Raw genomic sequence first — 20,939 nt, 5'->3', positions numbered from 1 at the left:
TGCAATCCTTTACACATATCTGTATGTGGGGAACATTTTCATAATAATTTAAAAATAATTTTGAATATGCATTTGTTTTTTTAATAAGTTCTGTTTCATAAGGAAACTCCATAGGGCTTTGCAATTTCTAAGCCCCAGGCAGGCTCTCTCTTTGAGCCCAGCATGGCTTGCCTCCTCTCTTTTTCCTCCACTTGACATTGTCTTCTATGGAGCAACTGCCACCCACTGTTTTTTAGGTTCATTGCCTACTGCCTTTTTTTTTAAAAAAAAAATATATTTCTTTATTGATATCAGAGAGGAAAGGAGAAGGAGAGAGAAACAGAAACATCAATGATGAGAGAGAATCATTGATCGGCTGCCTCCTGCATGCCCCCCACTGGGGATCGAGCCCGCAACCCAGGCATGTGTCCTTGGCTGGAATTGAACCTGGGACCCTTCAGTCCACAGGCTGATGCTCTATCCACTGAGCCAAGCCGGCTAGGGCTGCCTATTGCATTTTAATAGAAGATTCAAGTTTAATCTATAAGGAGTATATATACAATATATAAAAACAAAGCATAAACGCCTCAATTGTGATATTTTAATGTGCAAGTATTAGGCTTAAAATAATTTTGGAGATATGAAATCTAAAAAATTCTGAAAGTTTATTTCCTTAATTTTAAGAATATTTGCATTAAATGATCTATAACAAATACACTGTATTTGGAGTAGCAATATATATATATATATATATATATATATATATATATATATATATATAGAGAGAGAGAGAGAGAGAGAGAGAGAGAGAGAGAGAGAGAGAGAATTTTTTAAAGCAGACTACCCAATGCTGAAAACAGTGTTACTATTAACAGTCATGACCTTTGTCTTATGGGATTTGGAGCCTGTTAAATTATACCACAGCCTTCAGGTGAGATAGTTCAAGGCTATGAATGCCCTGAATCAGGTCTCCTTTGATATGAACCTGGACTAGCTCTCATTGCTTCTAGAACATCTCAAAACAACTTTCATTGTGAAGATAAACTTCAATATTACCATCTGATTGGGAAGCAAATTTCCCCCTAATCATTAGCACAGAAAAGTAGGTGAATGCAAATTGTCTTTAATGTTAAATGGAATTCAGTCATAAGACTCTCTGTCTTCAAAGGCCACAACTCTGCTTACAATGACCCTGAAGCTCTCACGCTGCCCCTCATGCACACTAGCACACACAAGGTCACAGCAAATATGGTTAGAGTTAAGATTTGATCCTCCTTTATCTGACCTAAGTACCAGGCGGCAAAATTACCATAATACTTAAAAATAATTCAAGATGAGAAATGTACATATTTGGAAATCATTGGTCTATACCAGTAATGGCAAACCTTTTGAGCTCAGCGTGTCAGCATTTTGAAAAACCCTAACTTCACTCTGGTGCCGTGTCACATATAGAATTTTTTGTATATTTGCAACCATAGTAAAACAAAGATTTATATTTTTGATACTTATTTTATACATTTAAATGCCATTTAACAAAGAAAAATCAACCAAAAAAATGAGTTCGCGTGTCACCTCTGACACGCGTGTCATAGGTTCGCCATCACTGGTCTATACCATTGAGATCGCCCTTCAAAGTTTCTTAGTAAACTTGAAAAGCCGATAAACACATTTAGCAAAATATATGCTGCAAAAATAAATGTGAAAAAGTGATGTCCTATACCATCATAATATTTGCAAAGCTATGATCATTAAAAAAGTGGCTATTAGCAAGTTAGTTGTTTCCAAATTGCTGATCCCTCCTGAGCTGGAATGTGAGTCCTTAGTGTACCATCTCCCAAAGAGTGACACTGTCAGAATAGGTTCAGAGGGTCCATTCTTGTTTACCAAACGCCCATCTTTTAGTACCTAAAGAAACAGTGGAAAAAGGATAGTCAGTTTCATGAAAATATGCATTACAAACAGAATAATATTTTTTAAATAGTCCTATTTTGATTAAGTAGTTCTAGCTTTTCTACTGGTTTCTTATGAGACACTAGACACCTGGTGCATAAAATTTGTGCAGTTGGGGGGTTCCCTCAGCCTGGCCTGCTCCCTCTCGCAGTCCAGGAGCCCTCAGGGGATGTCTGACTGACAGCTTAGGCCCACTCCCCCACCCTCGCGGGGGTCAGTCAGACATCTGTAGCGCTGCTGCGGAGATGGGAGAGGCTCCTGCCAACGCCGCTGTGCTCGCCAGCCATGAGCCTGGCTCAGGGCTTCTGGCTGAGTGGCACTCCCCCTGTGGGAGCACACTGGCCACCAGGAGACAGCTCCTGCATTGAGCATCTGCCCCCCTGGTGGTCAGTGCATGTCATAGCAACCGGTCGTTCTGCCATTCGGTCAATTTGCATATAAGCCTTTTATTATATAGGCTTTTTCCTAAAATACACTACACAATTCACTAGCCACTTAAGCACTGTATACTAAATATATTTGATTAGTCCCTTACACTGGTAGTTCTTACCCATCAAAATCACCTGTGGAAATCTGAAAAAGTACAGGTCCCACCTTCACGAGATTATGATTTACTGGATCTGAAAAGGGTCCTGGTCTCCAGCCCATTGGCACATTGATCTATTCTTCCAATCCTGTGGCTTATTTCTGGCAAGCTTTTCCTACCAGTGGTTAATGAACTTGGTTAAGATAAACCTTTAATACTAAGAACTTAAAAATGCATCCTGATATTTGTATAATGCTTCCCTGTTCACTAAATGCTTTCACATGAATTATCACATTTGAACCTCACCAAATCAGTGAGAAAGATATTCTATGCCTTTTATGGATAGGAAATTCAGGGGTTAAGTTTAACTGACTTGCATGAAGTTCCCTAAAACATTACAGCAAGATATTTCCTACATTTGTGGTTATGGTCAATGACATTTCAGATTTTTAGCATAAAACTAGGGGTGGGGAAAGACACACAGCAAATGTGTTGAAATCCCTGCAGAAGTGATCCTGTAAGATAATGTGTAAATATTTTCTGAGGAGAGTGCATCAGTCAAGGAAATAGTAGTATTCCAGCAGACATGGCCAGCGTGACTCATATAAAAAACCTGTCTTCTGCCTGGCCAGCATGGCTCAGTGGTTGAGCATCAACCTATGACCAGGAGATCACAGTTTGATTCTCAGTCAGGGCATACGCCTGGGTTGCGGGCTCAATCCCCAGTGTGGGTTGTGCAGGAGGCAGCTGATCAATGATTCTCTCTCATCATTGATGTTTCTATCTCTCTCTCCCTCTTTCTTCCTCTCTGAAATATATATATGCAAACCTATCTTCTGATCACTCTAAAAACAATGTTAACAGAAGGGCCATGGCCGAAACCAGTTTGGCTCAGTGGATAGAGCGTCGGCCTGCGGACTGAAAGGTCCTAGGTTCGATTCCGGTCAAGGGCATGTACCTGGGTTGCGGGCACATCCCCAGTAGGAGATGTGCAGGAGGCAGCTGATCGATGTTTCTCTCTCATCGATGTTTCTAACTCTCTCTCTCCCTTCCTCTCTGTAGAAAGTCAATAAAATATATATATTAAAAACAAAAACAAAAACAAATAACAACAACAACAAAAAACAGTAGGGCCATGACTTGAAAGGTCTCTAGGAAAATAATTTTTTTTTTAATCAAGATTTGATTTTAGTTTATTTGGCCTTTTTGAAGAAAGTAAGCACCCAGATTCAACGTGGTCTCAGATAACCAGCCCTGCAGAGGAGAAGCACCTTATCTTAGGCTTGCAAAGCTTTACGATAATCTGTTCCATGAATACCCAATCCCTTTTGTTTTAATCCTGTGCTCACAAAACAAACTTCTGATCCATAGCTTCAGTGTTTGAGAGGACTTGCCAATGGATAGCCTTCTTGAGGCAAAAGTTATTTTTCTCCAGGTAAGTGAATCTATTTTTAAAAGTAACAAATTGGTCCTCTCTGTTGTCATCTTGTGAGTTTGGTTAGTGTCTGCTCATTAGAATATGATGAACTTCAGGGTAAGTAATGCCATAGGGAATCTCTACTTGAGAAATGAAGACCAGTACTCTGGCCATGGAGCTCCCTCCAAGCATTGTTACACCAAAACCCTGCCTACCAGCTGGCAAGTGCATCTTTTATATCTTTTTGATGTAAACTATATCTTATTTCTTCTTTCAACAAATAAGCTGGAGAAGATGAGACATGATCCAAATGATAAATGTACCATACAGTACCCAACTTAAAGGATAGTGCAACTCCTTCCTTCCTCCCTCCCTCTCTCCTTCCCTCCCTCCCTCTCTCCTTCCCTCCCTCCCTTTCTTCCTTCCTTCTTTCCTTCCTCCCTTCCTCCCTCTCTTCCTTCCTTCCTTCCTTCCTTCCTTCCTTCCTTCCTTCCTTCCTTCCTCCCTCCCTACCTCCCTCCCTCCCTCCCTCCCTTACCCGCTTCCATGAAAGAATGAAGGGCCAGTGCCCAGGCATGGGAGACAGTGTGACAAGTTCTGAGAATTGTTGAGTTGAGACCTACAAATAATATACTGTTAAGCATTTAACTATTTGCTCTCTTGTATCACTCTCTAATTGTTGTTCCCAGCTACCTAAAACCATCTGGGGTCTTTTTTTTTTTTTTTTTTTTTTTAAAGTAAGACAAACAAAGTAAATAACTATGTCCTAGTTTCTTCATGCTCTCCACCCCCTCATCAACTACCACTATCTAACTTCTCCAAATACCAACATGGTTCAGAGTGAAAGTAAAATGGCATTTCTGGCTCAGGACTTATTTTAAAAATGATTTTTAGAGATAGGGAGGGAGGGAGGGAGGGAGGGAGGGAGGGAGGGAGGGAGGGAGGGAGGGAAGGAGGGAGGGAGGATAGATATCAATGTGAGAGAGAAACATCGATTGGTTGCCTCCCACACATGCTCTGGCTGGGGATCAAACTCACACTCTGGATACCAAATCCGCCCACCACCTTTTGGTGTACCAGACAATGCTCCAACCAATTGGACCACCAGTCAGGGCTCTGGTTCTGGACTTTTAATCTGTTCTGGAAAACTCCATAAGTTTTTTGTCTTTCTCCGTAAATGCGATGCTTTTGTGACCTAAGTGCTCAGTCTCACTCTAGGGTAATTTCTCAATGAGACAGATACATTTCTATGAGTACATGACAAGCGGGGAGGGGGATAATATCAAAGTACTACCCAGAAGACTAGAGATTAGATTGTGTGTTCAGTTTACATGGCAGGGATTATGAGAATACAGGGCCCCCATACTACCTGACCCCTGATCTGTATGAACCCTGCTCTCCTTTCTCTCACTTGAAGTGGCCTCACATATTTTCAATTCATCTATACTTATTTGTGCCAGCCTGGCCACCTTTGAACTGCTAGATTATAGTTCCAGAGCCCTCACTTCATATCTGATTATAATTTTCTGTACTTGGCATTTAAGCTTTTATTCCAGCTTCATTTGCTCATGACATTCTACCTAACCAGGTTGTAAGGCAACCAAGGATTCCCGTTCCCTGGGTTTCTCAGCTTTAAGAGAAACCATTCTGTTGGTTTCATAGAATTAAATATTTTTATAAATATGATATATCCAAATCTGATAATACAGGCAGGCATGACCATCAGCAATCTGCATTTTAAAGACTTTCTTGCTTAATGCTTTAGGTGAATTAATGTAGATCTTATTTTTCTTATAAAAAAATGCAGTGACTGTACCCTCGTTACTGTAATCCTGCCTCTGTTTGCCACAACTCAGAGAAGACATGAAGGTTCAAACTGGTTGAGTGTGTGTGGACTAGCAGATAAAAACTTAGAGTCTTAATTCTAATTTGAGACCAGCTTAATTTATAAATTAACTTGGTTATAGCCACTATAATTTGTAAAATAAATATCTGATTTTACATTTGTTTCCACATGCAACAAAAGGACATTGAAAATCTGTAAACAAATATTTTTCAACAAATGGGGCCTTGAGCTCACAGGTTCTAGGTATCTTATCATGTTATTTATTCCAACCAAGTGTCATCACTTTAGAATTACTTGCTGTAAATGTAAAAACGGCCCAGATATTTCCTCCTCCTTTATGCATGCCCTTCTGCAATGTGATTTTACAGCTCTATCCGTTGAGAGATCTGTATCATTTATTTCTCTAACCTTTGAAACTACTTTGGGCATGTGACTTGCTTTAGCTAATGAGACATTCACAAACATGGTGTAAGCAGATACTTGAGAAAAACTTGCCCATTGTGGCTTTCCCTCTTGAAGCTCTTGGACTCCTTCAAGTCCAAGCTTGCTGGAAGAGGAGAGAACACAGGGAGAGAGTGACCCCACTCATTCCAGCTGTCTAAGACAAGGCCATCACAAACCAGCCCAATCACCAGCTAGTGGCAGATGCATGAATGAGCCCAGCCAAGACCAGCGAAGCCTGTTCCAAACCAGAAGAGCCTAGCCACAGTCAGTTCACAGAGTCAGCCACAAAGTACCAGCTAAAAAATGGTTATTACCTAAAGCCATTAAGGTCTGAGGAAGTTGGCTACACAGTAAAAGTTAAGTGATACAGTTGCCATAACCTACTTTGCTTGGCTTCAGAGAACAGATAAAATAAAAATACTCTTCAAGTCCTCCTACCTCAAATTTTCCAGGTGACAGTTGAACTTTAGTAAGTAGCACTTCAGGAAAAACATACTCTGTTCTGAATGTACCACTTAGGGAGAATATGTCAAACCTTGTCAAAGCTGTTTCTACCGGTTGTCCACAAGTTGTCAGATTAGTCGTTTTGCATTTCAGCATGGTGCATACCTATGTAGAACAGATGTAGATAAAATACAATGCCTTACATCTTACTTGTACTAGAATGGTTGACTCAGTTTATAACTATAGCAAAGTAACTATTTCCTCATTTGATAGAAGATTTGGATCATGTTTCTTATTATTAACAGCTTTATTGGAAATGGCCAATGATTTGAGAACCAAGCCCACCTCCTGGGCAACAAATGGATGGAAAAAAGAACTCAGTTGAGAATTAGACCTAAACCATTAGTTTGGCGCATCAGATTATTAGTTGGCCCAAGAGAGTAGAGATCTCTCTGCAACAGTAGTACTAAAGCTAATATTATGTTTAAAATTTTGACCATCCCTTTTCCTCCATATCTTTTGTATAAGAGAGGGCAGTGGGATACAGAGTATAATGAGATACAAATGCATAGGCAACACTATATGAAAGTTTGAATTTTAAATATTTGTCATTGGAAAGAAATAAAATGAAAAAACATCTGATGACAAGAGAGACTAAGATCAAAGTGATATTCCTACTCAGTGTTGACTTTAAAAGTTAAAACAAAACTGTTTATATTCAAATACATTGGGAAAACTGCATAAGAAAGCTTTATTGAGGTTCACTATAATATGTAAACTAGTTCATTAGTCAAATAGAAAATCATCATGGTCAGGTTAATAAATATTCTCCTAAACTAGAGCAGCTGTGGGCAAACTACGGCCCACGGGCCGGATCCAGCCCGTTTGAAATGAATAAAACTAAAAAAAAAAAAAAGACCGTACCCTTTTATGTAATGATGTTTACTTTGAATTTATATTAGTTCACACAAACACTCCATCCATGCTTTTGTTCCAGCCATCCGGTCCAGTTTAAGAATCCATTGTGGCCCTCGAGTCAAAAAGTTTGCCCACCCCTGAACTAGAGGCCCGTTGCAGGAGGATTCCTGCAAGAATAGGGCTTCGCTCCCGTCTCTGCGGCTCCTACCCCGCCCATCTCTGCCGCTTCTCTCCCGCCTGTCTCTGCTACCTCAGCTCCTTTGCTTGGCTTCCTTCTATGGTGTCTTCAGTCTTTGCTTCCAGCCAGTACATGCAAATTAGCCGCCATCTTTGTTGGCGGCTAATTTGCATATCATGCTGATTAGCCAATGGGAGGTGTAGCGCAGGTACGGTCAATTACCGTGTTTGTCTATTATTAGATAGGGTGTGCTCTAAGCAAGCAATCCGATTGTAGTTAACTTCTATTGCAAATATCATCTTTACTCCTAGTGTGTGTGTGTGTGTGTGTGTGTGTGTGTGTGCACGCGCACGCACACGTGTGTAATACTGTATTGGCAATGTGTGGAGTCATGCAGAGAAAAAGCACTTGGCTCGCTGGGGCAAACATGGAAGGCGAACCCTATAACTCACTGATACCTAAGCGCTCGCTCCCTTTCACCTGAGCTGAGATTACCTGCCAGTACTCTCTTCTCCTTCGGCCGTGAAGTCCTGTGAAAGCTCCTAGAACATACACTTCATTCTCTTCTTTTCTTAACATTCTGTAGCTTAAGTGACAGCAGAGATCTTTGTGACAGACTGTAAGATTTCCTGCATTTTCAAAAAGTGCTGTGAAGTTGAATGCATCTCGGGAAATAAACCCACTGAAAGTATTTTTCTGGACTGGGAATGGTTTGATGTTTGTGGCATAGGCACTCCAGTCCACGGCTGTGGGGTAGGCAGGAGAGGTTCGGGGACGCGAATCCACTTCTGAAAGAAGGAGCCTTCCCGAGTCTGTTTCCGTATCATAATGGTATGCTCGGGGCGAATGTGGTGCATAAATACCACTGCCTGCGAATGGAAAAAGAGTGTTTTTAATACAAAACCAACACTGCCAGTTTCCCCATCAGAACTGAGCACATGGTCACATCGCCACGTTGGTCCCAACGAGGCAGCACACAGGCTTCTAGTTACAGGGAACACCCAAGCGCTTCTCCTGTTCTCTACTGAGGGAGCATAATAGACGTTTGATGTCTGGTGTCAAATAAACGTTGACTGTAACAGGAATGTTTATGAGCACTGTGGAAAATTAAAAGCAATATAAAAGTCTTTGTATTTGGGAGTACATGAAAGGTAGGGAACGGTAATACAAAATTCTCTCCCGGTCCCCACTATGCTGGTGTTTCCATATCACTCCCAAATTTTTCAACACTCTTCTCTCCAATGGGTAGGCCTAATTCCTTTCCCTTTGAGTGCAGGCTGGACTTTGCAACTCACTTCTAATGAATGGAACACGGCAGAAGTGATGGTGTGTGATTAATAAAAACAGCAGTGCAGCTCCCGCTCTCTCTCACTCACTCTTTCTCTATCTATCTATCTATCTATCTATCTATCTATCTATCTATCATCTATCTATCATCAATCTAAAGAAAGTCAGCTGCCATGTCATGAGGATACATCACAAAGCCTATGGAACGGCCCAAGTGGCAAGTAATGAAGGTCTCCTGCCCATATTCCCTGAGGAACTAAGGCAGTGGTTCTCAACCTTCTGGCCCTTTAAATACAGTTCCTCATGTTGTGACCCAACCATAAAATTATTTTCGTTGCTACTTCATAACTGTAATGTTGCTACTGTTATGAATCATAATGTAAATATCTGATATGCAGGATGGTCTTGGGAGACCCCTGTGAAAGGGTTGCTCAATCGCCAAAGGGGTCGTGACCCACAGGTTGAGAACCGCTGAACTAAGGGATCCTGCCTATACAGCCACGTGAGGCAGCCCTCCTGGAAACAGGCCTGCCAGCCCCACTCAAGGCTTCAGATGACCATTAGCCCAGCTAAGGGCTTGACGTAACCCAAGGAGATAGTCTGAGCCAAGATCCCCCAGTTAAGCTAGTCCCAAGTAGTGACCGATAGAAAAGGTGAGATAATAAATGTTTGTCGTTTTAAGCTACTTTTTACTGTGAAGGTAAATTGTTCCAAACAACATACCAATTAATATGCTCCTCTGTCCTTTGCCAATGTTTGAGCAAATCATGTTTACTTCCATGCTTTGCCACTCACTAGCTCAGGGGTCCTCAAACTTTTTAAACAGGGGGCCAGTTCACTGTCCCTCAGACCGTTGGAGGGCCGGACTATAGTTTAAAAAAAAACTATGAACCAATTCCTATGCACACTGCACATATCTTATTTTGAAGTAAAAAAACAAATGTTTTCGGCAGGCCGCATGTGTCCCACGGGCCGTAGTTTGAGGACCCCTGCACTAGCTGGTAGCCTTTGGCAAGTTACTTGCGTGCTCTGTGTCTCAGGTTTCTAATCTATAAAAGTGGATGGTAGTACTCATCTCTCAGAGTTGTGAGGATAAAGAAATAATGCACAGAAAGGTCTTAATGTAACCATAGCTGCTCAAATCAGTCACTAGGGCCCTAGCCTGTTTGGCTTAGTGGGTAGCATCAGCCTGCGGACTGAAGGGTCCCGGGTTCGATTCTAGTCAAGGGCACATGCCTGGGTTGTAGGCTTGATCTCCAGTAGGGGGTGTTGGGGGTATGCAGGAGGCAGCCAATCGGTGATTCTCTCTGATGATGTTTTTATCTCTCTGATAAAATCAATGATTCTCATTGATGTTTTTATCTCTCTCTCTCCCTTCCTTTCTGAAATAAATTAAAAAAAATATTTTTTCTTTATTGAGTAAGATATTACATATGTGTCCTTATCCCCCCATTGTCCCCCCATCCCCCCACTCATGCCTTCACTCCCCTGGTATCTGTGTCCATTGGTTAGGCTTATATGCATGCATACAAGTCCTTTGGTTGATCTCTCCCAAAAATATGTTTTTTAAAAATCAGTCACTAGGCTTTGAGTGTATGTGTGAAAAGTTGAAAAATATAGTGGTTAGTCCCTATAAAGAAGCAAAAAGTTATGACAGCTCACATCTGAGGCATTAGCTTCTCTGCATTTAGAAGTATTATCTGCAAACCTCATCTGGTCATAAATTACCTGTCATATTTTGTTGCACATGGTGTATATTTGCCGCAAGAAGATTAACTCTCATGCCCATAGCCCAAGCTGAGTGGAATTCAATAGCTGACAGATGTGGCAAAACATTCATCCATGCTGTGGGATACAGTATGGTGTCCACATGGAAGTCTTTCACCAGGGCCACAGCAGGGTCGTGGAAGAGTATATCGAAGCATGTGAAAATGCCAAACCTTCCAAAGGTGGTGTCGAAAGTCACCAGCTCTGGCTTTTCAGGGACATCAAACTGAGGCTCAGAGTAGAGGTGGTACTGTAACAAATGCATAAGACAAAACCAGGAAAAGCTTCTTTACTGAAGAGATGACTTGTTAAAAAAAAAAAAAGAAAGAAGAAAGAAAGAAAGAAAGAAAGAAAGAAAGAAAGAAAGAAAGAAAGAAAGAGAAGGGGAAAAAAAACCCCTCCAAAGTTAGTAATAGATTTGGTTATGGTCAACAACTGAGACTCTATAGGCAGTGAATGAGACTGGTTATTGGAAGTAAAAGGCCAAGGAAAAGGAATACAATATCTCCTCCCCAACCCCAGCCTGCCCAAATTAGAAGACAGATAACTTTCCATAAATTATAGGTTATGACTTTCTTAAAAGCTGAAGAAGCTTTTTTAACGTTTTTAGGTGTCAGGGATCCAAAGAAGAATGCTATTATTGGAGCCCTGACCCCTAGAAACAAAATAGATGCACAATAAGCATCTGTTCAGTGGATGAGGGATGCTACCTCCCTCTTTACAGTGTCCCATCCAAAATAATTTCAGAACTTTCAAAATTGCTGAAATTATAAATGAAAAGAAGTTGTCAAAACCCACAAAATGAAGGAAACTGTAAGGAAGCTGTTTGAAAGTATGTGATTGTTTTATTTATTTATTTATTTATTTACTTACTTACTTACTTACTTACTTATTTATTTTTGTTTTGTTTTTTTAATCCTCACCCAAGGATATTTTTCCATTGATTTTTAGGGATTATGAAAAAGAATGGGAAAGACAGAGAGAAATATCGATGTGAGAGAAACACATCAATGGGCTGCCTTCTGCAGGAGCCCCCCCGACGGCCTGCACCAGGGAGGAGCCTGCAACCGAGGGACATACCCTTGACCAGACTTGAACCTGGGACCCTTCGGTCTGCAGGCCAACGCTCTATCCACTGAGCAAAACCACTAGGACTGTGTTTTATTTAGAAATAGAAAAATAAATATACAATTTTTTTTCTGCAGCCGTATGTGATCAAAAGCATTGAAAAACAATTGGGTTAATATCACTCCTTACATTTCAACTGGGACTTCCAGCAGATTATTTCTCCACTCAAAAGATTCTGGGTGGAGAAATTGTTAAAAGATACAATTTAAGATGCTTAGAAAAAGTGTGGGTGGGTGTGGAAGAGGATGTACACACTGACATGCATATCCCATATCCACTTAGAAGGCTGGCTCTCTCCCTGCCAATTTGGTATAAAATTATGGCTAAAGGTTATTTTGCTCTTTTAATTCAGAGTTGAAAGTAAAAATTTTCTGATCTAACCTTAAATTCATAAGAGGGTAATTCAGTTAACTGGTATGAAAAATAAAGGGAAAGATAGTTTTTGTAATTTGATAGAAAACAGGGAAATTAACTTCTGTAAAACTCATTCATGCAATTTGGAAACATCTTTATATCATTTCAGTATTAAATGGTATCCAAACCGCAGTCACCTTGGTATCCTTTGAATTAATATTAAAATTACGTTTTTATACACAGAATGATTTATCTCAATCATGGACTATTGCAACATGTTTCTAATAGCTCTTTGCCTACATTTTTTTTCCCAGATTAGTTTTTTCTAAAATGTGACTTTCTTTAGTGTTTGCCTTAAAAAAAAATCTCTAATAACATCATATTTGGGGAATAAAGCTCAAAATACTAAACACAGCATTCATCCCCCTCATAACAGTCATCATTCTACATACCCACCCTCTCTTACCTTGTGGTAACGTGCCACCAACTGTCCCTTTGCATCATACACCACGTTGGTATTGTACTGATAATAGCCATTAGGAGGACATGTGGAGTCCTGAGAATTACATCGCTTTTTGTCCCCAATATTTGCCAAGACATAGATAGAGTTGTTCTTGGCCAGGCAGCTGAGTCTTGTTTGTATGGGTGTGTGACCAAATCTAAATCAAATTTTAATGAAGAGATTTTAATAAGTCAGACAGAGAAAGACAAATACTGTATAATATCACTTATTTGTGGAATCTAAAAAGACTGAATTCACAGAAACAGAGTAGAATAGTGGTTACCAGGGGCCAGAAGATAGGGGAATTGAGAATATGTGGTTTAAGAGTACAAACTTGCAACTAGTAGGTAAATAAGTCTTGAAGGTCTAATGCACAGCATACAGATAATAATATTGTATTATAGACTTTAAAGTTGCTTAGAGACTAGATCTTTTTTTAAAAACTATACATTTTATTGATTTTTTACAGAAAGGAAGGGAGAGGGATAGAGAGTTAGAAACATCGATGAGAGAGAAGCATCGATCAGCTGCCTCCTGCACACCCCCTACTGGGGATGTGCCTGCAACCAAGGTACATGCCCTTGACTGGAATCGAACCCAGGACCCTTCAGTCCACAGGCTGACGCTCTATCCACTGATCCAAACCGGTCAGGGTGAGACTAGATTTTATTGTCCTTACCACAACAAGAAATGATAGTTATATGACATAATAGAGGGATTAACTGGAGCTATGGTGGTAATCATATTGCAATATATAAACATATCAATTTAACACATGATACACCTTAAATTTACACAATGTTATATGCCAATTATATCGCAATAAAAAAGGCATTTCAACTTTAAAAAGTATTTAGTTACTTCATATATAAACAATAATAACAATAGGACAGATAGATGGTCGATAGATATATGAAAAAATGCTCAACATCACTAATCATCAGAGAATTAACACCACAATGAGATTCACTTCACACCTGCCAGAATGGCTACCATCAATAAGTCAATAAACAACAACTGCTGGCGAGCATATGGAGAAAGGGGAATCCTTGTACACTGCTGGTGGGAATGCAGACTGGGGTAGCCACTGTGGGCAACAGTATGGAGATTCCTCAAAAAATTAAAAATAAAACTTCCTTTTGATCCAGTGATCCCACTTCTGGGAATAGATCCTAAGAATCCCAAAACACCAATTCTAAAGAATACATGCACTCCTCTGTTTATAGCAGCATTATTTACAATTACCAAGATCTGGAAACAGCCCAAGTGCCCATCAGTGGATGACTGGATAAAAAAGCTAGGGTACATTTATACAATGGAATAGTACATGGCCGTAAAAAGAAGGAAATCTGTCCTAGCTGGTTTGGCTCAGTAAATAGGGTGCAGGCCTGTGGACTCAAAGGGTCCTGGGTTTGATTCCTGGGTTCAATTCCTGGGTTCAATTCTGGTCAAGGGCATGTACCCAGGTTGCGGGCTCAATCCCTGGTGGGAGCTGGGCAGGAGACAGCCAATGATCAACGATTCTCTCTCATCATTGATGTTTTCATCTCTCTCTCCCTCTCCCTTCTTCTCTGAAATCAATAAAAAAATATTTTTAAAAAATGGTTGAATGAATGAAAAGATTATTTAAATTTGACTATATCTGATGATAATGCAAGCCAATTTTCTGTCAAAATGTTTTTCTTCTACTGTATGGCTATGAAAGAGGCACTTACTAACCATATGGAAGAACCTGTCGCCCAACATTTACTAGTTCCCATAGTTACTGTGACCTTTGACTCATCCATACATTTGCATCATATGTTGTTTTTAACAGGAAATCCAGAACTCAATCATACTATGAGATTAAAAATAAATGGGCCATCCCAATTCCCAAAACTTCTATGCAGAAAGACTGTCCATCTATTGGCCTCTTTTTTACATGAAATAAAATTTCTTACAAACACCATAGAGAAATCAGCTCAGGACAGGAAGGGTGGGAAGAGGAAATTGTCCGAGGTCATGTAACCCAATATTCTCTCTCTCTCTCTCTCTCTCTCTCTCTCGCAGTTAATCTCCCTAGAGCAAAGAAAAGCCCTTTCCTGGTAGTCCTTATATAAATGTCAGAATAACCAGGAGTGCCTAAAGAAGTGTGGTAGCTATAATCCTCCAGCAAAAATATGGCCGAGGAATGTTACATAAATTTCATTTGAGATAAAAGAATGAGAGAGTATGAGAGGGCAACAGAGTGAGAGGATCTGAGAGATGAGTAAGAAGAAGTGGGATAGAGTGAGAGACCTTTCCCTGAAAGGTTTGAAGTATACAATCTGTACCTCAATAACCTCCAAGTCTTATTAGGAAGTAGGAATTGTATATTAAACATACATCCATGTCTATTAAATATGTTGCATTAGATTCCTAGATTACATTCCTAGATTACTTCTTCTCAGGAAAATTACCTTTATGAGCCTAGGAACATGCAAAGTTTCATAGCATAAGTCTTATGATTCACTAGAGCAGTGGTTCTCAACCTTCTGGCCCTTTAAATACAGTTCCTCATGTTGTGACTCAACCATAAAATTATTTTCATTGCTACTTCATAACTGTAATGTTGCTACTGTTATGAATCATAATGTAAATATCTGATATGCAGGATGGTCTTAGGCGAGCCCTGTGAAAGGGTCGTTCGACCGCCAAAGGGGTCGCGACCCACAGGTTGAGAACTGCTGCACTAGAGAGTACACAGTCAGGTCTTTCTGCCTGAGAAGCAGATTCCAATACAAATGCAACATGGTACCTTTAAATAGAGACATGGAAATATTTTCCAAACACAACCCACTGTCCACTTCATAAATTAATTTACTACTTGTATCCATGAGATCCTCTACCCCTTTATCAGCAGTCCTACTTAGAAATGTCCTAAATTTTCTCTAAATTGAATAAAGATATTAAATGGTTTCTAAGCACAATTTTTTAAATCTAACAAATGCCAAGATAAATATACCAATAACATACCACCAGATACATGATAATTCAGGATTTATCATGTTGCTGTGGTGAACATGCGCATTTTAGAGAATTGCCGCACTTTTGCACAAACAACTAGGATAGAGACAATACCTTTGGGGATCTCGACATGGAATCCAGTCCACCTGAGGGTCTGGGATATCCTCCAGATAAGGGAAAATGGTTTCCCTGGTAAATTTCCATCCATAAAGTGCATCTTCTGGAGTCACGATAATTTGAGCACCCTATTCAAAACAAGTCCAATCAGAAGTGTGTCTCCACGTGTAACACAGACAATGCAACACTGCAACCTTCCGCCAGATTTCATGTCCCTGCCATGGGTTAAGATTAGTAGAAATAAAAGAATACCTGCTCAGCTGCCTGCTTGATCGCTTTCTCCAGAATATCTATATTCTTGTTCATAAGGAGCAAGGCATCGTCCCGAGAAACAGGTGTTTCTGTGCCCTTTGGCCTTAGGACAGCATGTTCATACACGGCAGCTATAAATGTATCCCGGGCACTGACATGCAGGATAACCAGGGCAAAAACTGCCACAGAGGCTTGAAAGGAGGAAGTGAGCATGGCCAATGTCTAGAGATTTCTGAAAGTGCAAGTAAAATTCCTGTAGCATTTATAAAGGGCGGCGCACGAGTGCTTATTTTATAATCTTATGAATATTATACCCAACCCACTTTTAAGAGGAAAATATTGCCATTAAATGAATACAATAAAAAGGCATTACAAAGATTGTACAACATCTACTATTGAAAAAATTTGATGTCAAATTTCAATAAAAACAAAATTGAAATGTAGTACAATTACACCCTTTAAGAGAGAGAAAATTAAAGTAACTCTGATGTGAAAAATAATAATACAACATACCTGCGCGCTCTCTTTCCCAAGGTTAGTCTGAGAGTCCAAGATACATGAAGGTTCTCTGTAAGATTAGGATGGGATGACAATTATTAACTCAAACAGTGACAATTTAGTCATGTAATGATCCCGAATGTTTCGTGTGCTTTAGTTGTTAGGCCCACAGAACAACTCTTATTTGAGTAAACAAATCTAGTCTCTTTGGGGTCCTGGGGATGAAATGGGGGCAGAGTACCTGAGATCAACTCCTGGATCTTGCCAAGCAGGACGTGGCAGGTGCCCATCAACCACGAGGTGGAGATACAACAAAAACACCAAGGAACTCAGGATAGTGCGGAGCCGCTTCGAGCCCTGCCTCAGCCTGAAGGACGTCCTCGTCTGGCCTCTCTCCCAGAAATGAAATGACATGAAGTGAGCTGAGAAGTAAAGAGTTGGAAATAGCGTGTACAACACTGATAGCATTTTCTCATGGCAGCAAGGATGACACATCAGAATAAGAAGCAAGAAAAACCAGGTTCTTCTTTTCAAACTATTCTCTTGATAATTGTATACAAAAAAAAAAAAAAAAAAGGAAAGAAGAAAAAAGGAAAGAAAGAAAGGGAGAGAGAAAGAAAGAAAGAAAGATGATACTATATCTCCAAAAAGGACATAGTGGTAAGAAACAATGTTTTTGTCCCTGTCCCTTTTGGAGGCTTCCATATGTCTTCAAAAGCTTGTTTGAATCTGCCTTTTTGGAAGGAAATGTCTGCTTGAGCAGAACCAGCCTGAACTTTATTCTTTGGTGTCTGGTCTCATGCAAGTGAGACTTGGATGCACGTTCAACTGCTCGGACAGGACAGCTAATGCAACTAAAACCAAGAGGAAATCGGAGAGTTATGAAATGTCATGCCCCACTGAATGGAAAGGGTTGTGCCACAGGAAGTTGCCAGTAGCCAACTGTTTTTGACCTACGGCCTCTGTGATTTCACGTGGTTCAAACTACCCTCTGCTTTCAGCTCTCAGAAGTTGAGGAGCTGCAAAAGTCCCTTTGAACTGGTCGCATGCTCCCGATTCTTCAAAGGGAAAACAGTAACCAACTCTCTTGCTGACTTTGCTTGCAAACCATTAACTTTAGTTCCCATTCAACTATGCCCAAAGTTCATTGCATTCACCGAAAGGAATGTTTAAAAATTGTTTTGGTTGGTGCTACAGACTGAATGTTTGTGTGCCCCTCCACCCCACAAACTCATATGTCCAAACCTAATTCTTAGTGTGATGTACTGTGCTAGGGTGAGGGACTGTGGCATGGAAGGGTTATGGAATGTGCTAGGGGAGTGACTGAGGCATGGAAAGGTTACCGATTGTATTAGGGTCCTGGATCGTGGCAGAGAAAAATTGCTAGATTGTCTTAGAAAAACAATGTATTATGATTCAACCCAGCCAGGTGTGACTCCGTTTACCTCTCCAAATGCTTTGTAGTGTTGCAGATAAAAGGCTTTGCTGTACCCTCGGTCGGCACTACAAGCTGCGAGGCTCCCAGAGTGGGGAGGGACGCGCTGTAGTCACCTGGCCAGCTTAATAAAGGCTCTTAAATTTAAATTCCGAGTCGGTGGTCTATCTCGCTGATTGAACCCATAACAGTATCAGGAAGTGGGGCCTTTGCAAAATGTTTATGTCATGAGGGAGGAGCCCTCAAGAATGGGACTCCTCCATGATTTGACTCATGCACATAAAACCAGTGGGGAATGAAGTATGGTAGCAATCATCTCCAGTAGAAACTATAGTTTAACTTTAACCCTGCTGTTTAGCTTCTGTACTTATTTGCTTTTAAGTTATTTTGATTTTCTGAATTATATAAATCATCCCATTCGATTAAATACCCTATTGATTGTAATGTGAGTATCCCATGGGTTGTGGTCAGACTGGTCTTAGAAAGCACATTTCCCTTTACCTAGAAAGGACAGCACACTTATCCCAAGGTCAGAGGGCTCCAGTTAACTGTCCCTGTTGACTCAGTGTCCCGGGGACCCAAAACTATAATTTAGATCACATGCTTAAGTCTGACCAAGTTCCTCATTCCAGACCCGAGGGCTCCAGATAATGTGTTTCTGTCAATTCAGTGACCCCGAGACCCAAAACTGTAATTTAGATAACATGCTGCTTCTGCTTCTGTAAACTGCTTTTTGCAAATCAGGTTCCTCATTCCAAACCTTGGGATGTAATCAATACCTTTGTGATTTTTGCCTGTATAAGTCTGGTTTTGCGACCATCTTATTACTATGAGATTTGGAGAATGGCCCCTCATAGTCCCGGATTTGCAATAAATATGACTCCTAAAAACAAACAAAAAAAAGAATGGGACTCCTTCCCGGCAGGTGTGGCTCAATGGTTGAGCATTCACCAATGAACCAGGAGGTCACGGTTCAATTCCTGGTCAGGCAGGGCACATGCCTGGGTTGCAGACTTGATCCCCAGTAGGAGGCATGTAGGAGACAGCCAACCAATGATTCTCTCTCATCATTGATATTTCTATCTCTCTCCCCGTCTCCCTTCCTCTCTGAAATCAATACAAAAATATATTTAAAATAAAAAAAAAGAATGGGATTCTGCCCTTATAAAAGAATCTCTATGGAACTCCTTTGCCCCTTCTTCTGTGTGAGAACACAGTGTGAAGAAGGAATCAGGTCCTCACCAGATACTGAATCTGAACCTTGATCTTGGACATCCCAGCCTCCAGAACTATGAGAAATAAATTTCCATTGTTTATTAGATGCCCAGTTTGTAGTATTCCATTACAGCAGCCCACCTGGATTAAGACAGCTGCATTCAAAGATTGTGGCAAAATAAGGATGAGCGCCTTATTTTCAGGACAACAGGAATGAATCCAAAGGAGCAGATCAAAGCCACTTGTTCATTTGTGTTGGCAGTTACAGAAATAAGCACTTGAAAGGATAAAACAATAAAGCTGAAATCCCAGGTACTCCAGAAGGAGAAAAATGAAAAGATAGATTAAAAGTAGAAAAGTGTCAAGCTGTGGGACATTTTTGTTTTTATCAAACAATATGAGGATGTTCAAACATAAAGAAAAGTTCAAAGAGTTTGAGTCAAAGCTGAGGGCCAGACCTGCAATCAAAAATTTCAAAGGATTGAGAAAATGCTCCAAGGAGTAACAGTTTTGTGGTTTAGTTTATATATTAGTAAAATCAAAAGTCTATATGGAAGGCCCTGACCGGTTTGGCTCAGTGGATAGAGCGCCAGCCTGGGACTCAAGGGTCCCAAGTTCGATTCCAGTCAAGGGCATGTACCTTGGTTGCAGGCACATCCCCAGTGTGGGGTGTGCAGGAGGCAGCTGATCGATGTTTCTCTCTCATCGATGTTTCTAACTCTCTATCCCTCTCCCTTCCTCCCTGTAAAAAAATCAGTAAAATATATTAAAAAAAAAAAAGGACAAAATTAAAAAAAAAAAGTCTATATGGAAGGAAGGTTCTGAAATCCATTGGTGGTAGATAAGGAAGTGGGAGACCGCAAAGCAGGGAAATCTCTAGGACTGAATGAAAAATAAAAATGGAGAGATGCATACTTCTTTTACATTGATGGGTGCTGCATAGTTAACACTTAACATACAAGTAACTGTATAGAGGTATGCAGGTAAATGATAACAACAAGGCATGTTGGGGTGGTCTGGCCCCGGTACCGGGTGTTTATCTCTGGAGGTCTAGAGAAGATTTATTCTGACATTCTAAGCTTATTACCCTAGAAGCACAAAAACAATGGAAAGGGGTTGTTCAATGTAAAGATTAATCTATCATATAGGCCTTAGGACATGACTTCCCATGATAACCTATGCAGTTAGGAATTTGTATGAATGGAATATCCTGTGTGGTTACTTTCAGCTCTTGAGTGTGTTAGGTCTGCCGGATAGCCCTGTTTTCATTCATCAGAGCATCACAGTAATTCACCGATTATTCACCTTGTTCATGTTCAATGGGCAAGGATGTAAAAAAGCATGTTTAATGCCTAAGATAGGTCACTACTTACGGGTCTGTCTAGGTGAGGCCTTACATCCCTGGATCCTATCTGCTGTCCTCTTTCCAAGGCCGGTGGCTCTCCTGGCAACCCTGATTTCTGGGCTTTTCTGTCAAGCAGTCGTAGGGGCTGGGTAACACAGGCCAGGTGGAATTACATGATTGCTACTGAGCAATGTCCAAATGGCCAGGGGAAATAACAGAGCCATTTTCTAGCCCTAAGACCTACGTTGACTCTTACATTCACATTATATTCCTTCTCTTTAGCCCAGTGTTCTTTTATTGTAATGCAAATCCACTCTAGAACTTTCCCCCATGTGGACATAACTAAATTCCT

At 40.5% G+C, this 20,939-nt stretch overlaps 1 protein-coding gene across 1 annotated transcript; it reads right to left on the bottom strand.

Annotated features, from left to right (window-relative positions):
• Nucleotides 1-1,083: 1,083 nt before the first annotated feature.
• LOC308521407 (pantetheine hydrolase VNN2-like) lies at nucleotides 1,084-16,326 on the bottom strand. The gene is made up of 7 exons (XM_081094427.1): nucleotides 16,095-16,326; nucleotides 15,840-15,970; nucleotides 12,705-12,897; nucleotides 10,718-11,006; nucleotides 8,198-8,571; nucleotides 6,601-6,771; nucleotides 1,084-1,884 (listed from the first exon to the last, which is right to left on the bottom strand). Exons 1-7 carry the CDS (start codon nucleotides 16,305-16,307, stop codon nucleotides 1,702-1,704), a joined length of 1,554 nt encoding a protein of 517 aa, XP_080950553.1. The 5' UTR covers nucleotides 16,308-16,326; the 3' UTR covers nucleotides 1,084-1,701.
• Between the last annotated feature and the right edge of the window lie 4,613 nt (nucleotides 16,327-20,939).

This window comes from Myotis nattereri, assembly GCF_964212035.1.
Source record: "Myotis nattereri genome assembly, chromosome: 6".
Lineage (NCBI taxonomy): Eukaryota > Metazoa > Chordata > Mammalia > Chiroptera > Vespertilionidae > Myotis > Myotis nattereri.
This window is presented reverse-complemented; position numbering and strand designations above follow the sequence as displayed.